The 6,310-nt window shown below is 37.4% G+C and overlaps 2 protein-coding genes across 5 annotated transcripts in view; both read right to left on the reverse strand.

The window, feature by feature from the left end:
- The window catches only part of LOC122347847 (lysine-specific demethylase 4C-like), a 5,836-nt gene extending 5,190 nt beyond the window's left edge, over positions 1–646 (reverse strand). The window contains exons 1-2 of the mRNA XM_043243104.1: positions 578–646; positions 45–226 (exon numbers count right to left, since the gene is read on the reverse strand). Coding sequence (XP_043099039.1) covers positions 45–155 — 111 coding nt within the window. The 5' untranslated portion in view covers positions 156–226; positions 578–646. The remainder of the gene's footprint in view (positions 1–44; positions 227–577) is intronic.
- A 437-nt stretch (positions 647–1,083) lies between these two features.
- Positions 1,084–6,310, reverse strand: part of LOC122347618 (lysine-specific demethylase 4C-like) — a 7,507-nt gene continuing 2,280 nt past the window's right edge. For 2 of the 4 annotated variants that reach the window (XM_043243030.1, XM_043243038.1), the window contains 7 exons: positions 6,042–6,235; positions 5,882–5,931; positions 5,317–5,420; positions 5,087–5,224; positions 4,773–4,966; positions 4,376–4,524; positions 1,084–3,280 (listed from right to left, as the gene is read on the reverse strand). In XM_043243030.1, the coding sequence (XP_043098965.1) occupies positions 1,527–3,280; positions 4,376–4,524; positions 4,773–4,966; positions 5,087–5,224; positions 5,317–5,420; positions 5,882–5,931; positions 6,042–6,235 (2,583 nt within the window). In that variant the 3' untranslated portion in view covers positions 1,084–1,526. Of the gene's footprint in view, positions 3,281–4,375; positions 4,525–4,772; positions 4,967–5,086; positions 5,225–5,316; positions 5,421–5,881; positions 5,932–6,041; positions 6,236–6,310 lie in introns of those variants that run through there. The other 2 variants (XR_006251247.1, XM_043243040.1) reach the window with 2 other exon arrangements.

Below are 6,310 nucleotides of genomic sequence, written 5' to 3' on the forward strand. Positions count from 1 at the left end.
ATATATAAACAAATAGAAATAGTATATATATATATATTAGTTACCTGATAGTATGGCATGAAAAGGGTGCAGACAGCACAGTGTGGAGAGGTTTTAGCTGCAGCTGTGTTGTATTCTCGTTCATATTGAAAATGAGCTTTTCTGTGCTGCCACATATGCACTAAAGGCTTTGCCCATTCCTCAGTTTCGGGCTCCTCTTCTTTAGTTGCACAGTCCTCTAAAGTCTCTGAGACACACACATACAAATATTTATTCTAAAACTGTCAATTGAACATGTTCATTTAACATGATTAATTATATAACTTCACACAACTTCTTAAAAGTACACGTGTGCATGATGTGAGACAAAGATGTCAGTCTATACATAGATGAATCATTTACAATACTAATCAGAATGCAACAATATATTAATAATAATAATATTAATTTTGTCTAATGACAGCATGTGATAAAGATAAATATTCAGGATTCAGGAAAGATTTGTAATATAATAAAACATCATAAAATGCTATTAAGAAAAGTACTATTATGACAATTGTACAAATTCCTTAAAACATTTAAGTGGTTAAACATTCACCATCATCGCTGGCAGTCTGCTGTTTCACAGCACTTGGCACTGCTCTTGCAGTGGGTTTTCTGAGGGGGTGGCGCCNGAACAAAAAAAAAAAAAAAAGATGCAAAGAGAAGATCAGTGAGCGAGAGATACTTTCCAAAAATACAAAATACAGTTGCTACCTTTATTGTGCATGTTTGTGTTCATAGTATGTGCACATGTCATAATGCTTTGACACTTTTACCAGTAAGTGTTCTGATTTATGTGTACAGAAATTTTCCCTTGATTCAAAACAGTTGTAAATTAATATAAAGGTTTGTGGTCAGTACGGTTGGAATACTTTTAATTAACATTTTTATTCAGCAATGATGCATTAAAGTCACAGTAAAAACTCACAGTAAAAATGATCAAATATACATAAATTCTCTAAATATACAAAAAATAGAAATATATTAAAATGTAAAAATAACAATAATAATAATAATAAGTTAAAAACCCCACCAGTGTCTGTGCGTCTCTGTGTGCAAATTTTTGTTTAGTTAAGCTATGTTAATGCTAAAAGAGAAAATGACATGACAAAACCCAATCAGAACAAATATATATAAAACAAATAATAAAAAAAAAATACATAAAAATATCTCAAATATATATATATAAACAAAATAAATTAATGATTTTTTTTAAGCCCACCAGTGCCTGTGCTTCTCGTTTGTATGCAAAATTTTGTTTAGGTATAATTAAATTGAGTTAACCTAAAAGACAAAATTACATGGAAAAACTAAATCCAATCAGAGCACATCTGTTATTAAACATGCAGGTAAAATTTTTGACCGTTGAGATTTTAATGTGAGCAGGTTCATCCTGTAGGTTATGATTAAAGCTGAATCCAAAGCAATCAGCAAAATGTCTTTTCAGCACGATCACTGTTTCCTAAGGACAGAATCTCAGAGCTATGTGGAAGATGCATTTCTTGTCATGGTATAGCACCAGAACTCACAGTACAGACTTCCCCTGGCTCCAGACCCGTTTCCACATATTCGGGGTCACTCATGGTGTTCTCCTCACTGGATTCACTGCTGCTTTCAGCACCTTTATCTCCTGATTCACACGACTCAGAGTCACTCACAGACCCATCATGCTCTGACTTTGCACCTTCGTAATACTCCTGATCTTTAAACTCTTCCTCCTGAGGTCCCTGAGAGCCTGCCTGCTCACTGAGCACACAAGCTTCAGCTGTTTCCAACTCCACATTCTGCTGCTTCAGATCAGGAGGTGCATTTGGAGCCATGTCTCCAGCAGAGCACTGCATGGGAATGGGCTCCAGGTTGGTCCAGGTCTGAGTACTTGGTGAAGAGTTTGGAGAATCTGAGAACTTTTCTTGTTGGCACCCTGATTCCGACCACATGTTGTAGGACAGCGAGTCATGGGCATAATCTGTAAGACTGCTCACACCTGTGGTAAGACCAACTACCAGCTCAGGCTGCAAGCTCTCAATGAGCACTGCAGGATTCTGTGAGCTGAGGTTTTTCCAAATAGTGAAAGGTTTGGACTCAACGTAGTGACCTTGGGAGGATGTGAGAGAGCTTGAATGCTCCTCGAGACTTAGAGAAGTTTGTTTGTCCTCTCCATCTACTGAGTTACTGGCCATTTCAGAGACACGGGTGTCCATTAAGTCCACATCTTCCATGGTAGAAGATTGTGAAATACTCTGAGTAGTGATTTTAAACTGTGAAATGGACTTATTTTGAGAGTCCTGGTCTGTTAGTGGGATGTGTTCATGTCCTTCTTGTTTAGACTCTTCTGGTGGCCCCCATTGTGGAACCAAGGAAGGAGATGCTGGTTTTGCTATAAAGGTGTCTGAGATTGAGTTCTGTGATTGGTTTACACCTTCTCGGGGTGTAACAAAGGGCCAATCAGAACAAGTCCCCACATCGTCTGTTATAACAGGAGGCGAGTGTGATTTTTCCAGATGGAGAACAGGTGCATTACTGTTCGGACTCTGAGGTCTGTGATTTGCGGTGTCGAGTCGAACAGCAAGAGTCAGTGAGGGCATTTCGGGTGCGAGAGATTGAGGGTTGACTCTCTCTTCTATGAGCTCGGGCATTAGAAGAGGCATTTCACAAAATGAAGTATTCTGGATTTCAGAGTTTGTTCTGTTTTCTGAGGTTTCCAAACCCTGAAGAGCAGAGTCTAGACGGATCGAGCTTTGCTCTTTGTAAAGTGCTGATGTGCCGCAATCGATGCTGGTCTCAGTCAAGATATTGGCGACCGTCTCTTCTGTTTCAATTTTAGCTTGTTGGGAATCAGTTTCTGAAAATAAAACCGCAGCACCAGTGGAATTAAGTCTGGGTGAATGGGTCACAGGAATAGAAGGTGCACTTGTTACTGAGACAGGTTCACAGTTTAATGCTTGATTAGGACTTTCAGCAGTTCTTTCTGAGTCCAGAGTCACATCTACAGTGACGCTGCTGTCTGAGGTTGATTCAGGTCCAGGCTGTGTAGTGGAGTTTGAGTTTGCGGATACTCGATCTTCATTGAAAATTAAAGATGTCTGGGAGCTTGGGTGACCTGGATCAGGGTCACTTTGTCTAGATGTGAGGGTGAGTGGAGAGGTGGAGAGTTGCTCAGAGGAATCCTCTTTGACTTGTCTTGTTGAGTGGGCCAGTAAGTCATTCTCCACTCTTGTTACTTTCACAACGCACATTTGTCGACATGGACCAGTGAGCCCTAAAAAAAAAAAAAGAAAAAAAAAGACAAAACAATAAAACAGAGACATAAGCAGACATCTACTGTTGTAAAATGTTAGGATTTTAATGCTTATTCTTACCAAATACTGCTAATATTGTGAAATATTATTACTATTTAAAACAACAGTTTCACTATTTAATATACTTTCAATGTTATTCATTCAAGTGACGGCAAAGCTAAATTTTATTATCCCTTATTCCTAAATCATTCTAATATGCCAACATTTCTACATTGTCAGTGTTGAAAATGTTTGTGTTGCTGCTTAATATTTTTGTGGAATCAGTGGATTCATATTTTGTGGATGCATTTTCAGGATTCTTTGCTGAATATAAAGTTTAAAAGAACAATGACACAAACAATGAACACTACATTTAATACACTATTTATTAATCTTTGTTAATGTTAGTTTATAAAAATACAGTTGTTCATTGCTAGTTCATGTTAACTCACAGTGCATTCACTAATGTTAACAAAAACATTTTAATAATGCATTAGTAAGTGATTAAATTAACATCAAGATAAATAAATGCTAGTAACTAAAGTAACTAGTTACTAATAAACAACCTATTTATTCTAAATGTGTATATTATTTTCCACATTTTAACTATTTATTCACTGCTAAGTAATGTTTTATTTAATAATTATTATACATTTTCTTTTTTTTCTTTTTTAAATCATACTAATCCCAATAGTAGTGTGCATTTAATTATTAATTTATTCAGATAATTCTTTATTATGTTGCCATTTTTCGAACAGGCCAGTCAAAACAATTATACCATACTAAACCATATATCACAAGTTTTCATTTGGATTAAACAAAAATGCCATGTCGTGGTGAACTAGGACTTACTTAAAACAAAATGTCTTCCACTGATACATAAACAATGTGTTATCAGAACGCATCACAGTATATTCAAAAATGAAAAACAAACAAAATAAATAAATATGAAAATGCATTTACATTTGTTTATGAATCAGAAAACAACTGCAAATGGGAATGTATTGAAGGAGGACGCGTATTGTGAATGAAGAATGCATTACACAAATAATACCAATACCAGCCTTTTAATTCACCTGAGTACTGTGATTCTTTCTGGTGTTTCTCTGAGTTTTCATTATCCTCGTTTTTCGATGTTAAAGCTGCCCCTCTACTTCTGCGACCCTTCACTGGTGCAGAGTCCACAGTCTTCAGTCGTTTGGAGCATGCACGTGGATGATGGAGACTGTTGATTCAAAAAAGGTGAATGATCCAACAGTGCAAGAGTGATCCAAGAGTGTGGACTGCTATAACAGCATTTTTGTTCCAAATAATATATATAGTGATTGAACTCTGCATAAAATATGTTTAGAAAAATGCTAATGGATATTTGCCATCATCTGTTTCTACTTATAATGCTAAGGTCTGATAAGGTAGACCTTAAAGAGGAAGCTGACTAAAGAAGGTATAGCTTTGTTGAAACCCTGCTAATACCTTGAGGTGGAGGGTGCTTTCCTGCGACGTCTCTGAAGCCAGCTCTGCAGCTCCGGTGTGGTGCTGGGTGTGGCCAAGGTGTGATCCAATGGACATGAGTCTTTGCCTTGCGTCCAAGCCTGATAGCGATCTGGCTGGAATCGTCTAACAAATGGATCCATGGAGATCTTCACCATGTCCTTACTGCATGTACACTACAAGAGGACAGGTTTTCTCAAAAAGAGACCATCAAATGTTCACCATCTGCAGATGAACGTAACTTGAAAGTGCCAAATTTACATTAGCAACAGTTATTATTAAAAGCTTCTTAGTACCTGCGTAGCAACCTTTCCATAATCGATCCACCGGATGCTGGCGAAATTGGTGGATTCAGCACAGTTGAAGCCGTGGTTGAATCCAGCATGGTAGCCATAAGGAAACGTGATCATAAACTCCCCTGCTTCCTGTGTTATCTGTATAATATATCAGTGTATTTTAAATACACAGGAGGAGAACTGAGACACCACAACATTATTCTTAAAACTAAAATAGTTTAGAAAATTGCCTTATCAAATGGTATGCTGTATTTCTTTAGTACAGAGGGGGATATCAGTGTCATCTTGTGTCTCAGGAATGCCTCACAGCTTTTAAAGCTGTTAGGAAAGAAACCTAAAGACAAAGACACATTTATCACACCCAGTACAACACAAAGGAAATAATTATATCTAAGTTAGCTAGATACATACATACTCCCTTTTTTCTGACCATGTCCTGTCCAGGATATCTAATTTGCCTAAAATGTCTAGGTTTAAGGCCTTGTTTTGCTATTGAAGTGCTCTCTACTGTTCTCATACATGATATGCATGTGTGTGTGTGTATGACACCAGCTTCTTGCACAGCATGATTGCTGATAATGTACAATCCCTGCACGCTTTTGGTCAAACTAATTTTGAGTTGTCATTTTCAGGTAGTATGAAAACAATAGGAAAACAAAGCCATAACCTGAACATTTTACTGCATTTATAACCTAGATATACTGCGTACAAGCAAGTATGTTGAGCTCATGCATTTCATATAAGATGTTAACATACTGCAGGCTTCTTTAAAAGACTATTTTATAGAATTTGTACCTATAGCAAGACGCTCCAATCTCTTCCCATGTTCTGGAGGGATGGCATACCTGTGACATTGATATTTAATTATTTATTTTATTTTATACAAATTCTAGGTCCTCTAAGGTAGATGAAGAAAGAAGACTTAAGAAACACAGACAACCGCAGTCAGTCTTACCAGGATTTGGGCTCCCCGAAGTGTAGGTAGTTGATGCTATAGAGGTCCATGTCCTCCGTGTGCCAGGAGAAGCTGGTTTTCCACATGCCAAAGTACAGATAGGGTGTGTTTACACCCTGAATAGACACTCCACAATCCTCCTCAATCACATCCAAGATTGAGTTCAGGTGCCCGATGTTCCACTCTTCAATGTCCTGTGATAAGAGCGGCACACGTTATCTTAATTCTCACCTGCTTACCAGAACAATACTGTTAACAGAACAATATAT

Source organism: Puntigrus tetrazona, chromosome 1 (genome assembly GCF_018831695.1).
Source record: "Puntigrus tetrazona isolate hp1 chromosome 1, ASM1883169v1, whole genome shotgun sequence".
In the NCBI taxonomy this organism is placed as follows: domain Eukaryota; kingdom Metazoa; phylum Chordata; class Actinopteri; order Cypriniformes; family Cyprinidae; genus Puntigrus; species Puntigrus tetrazona.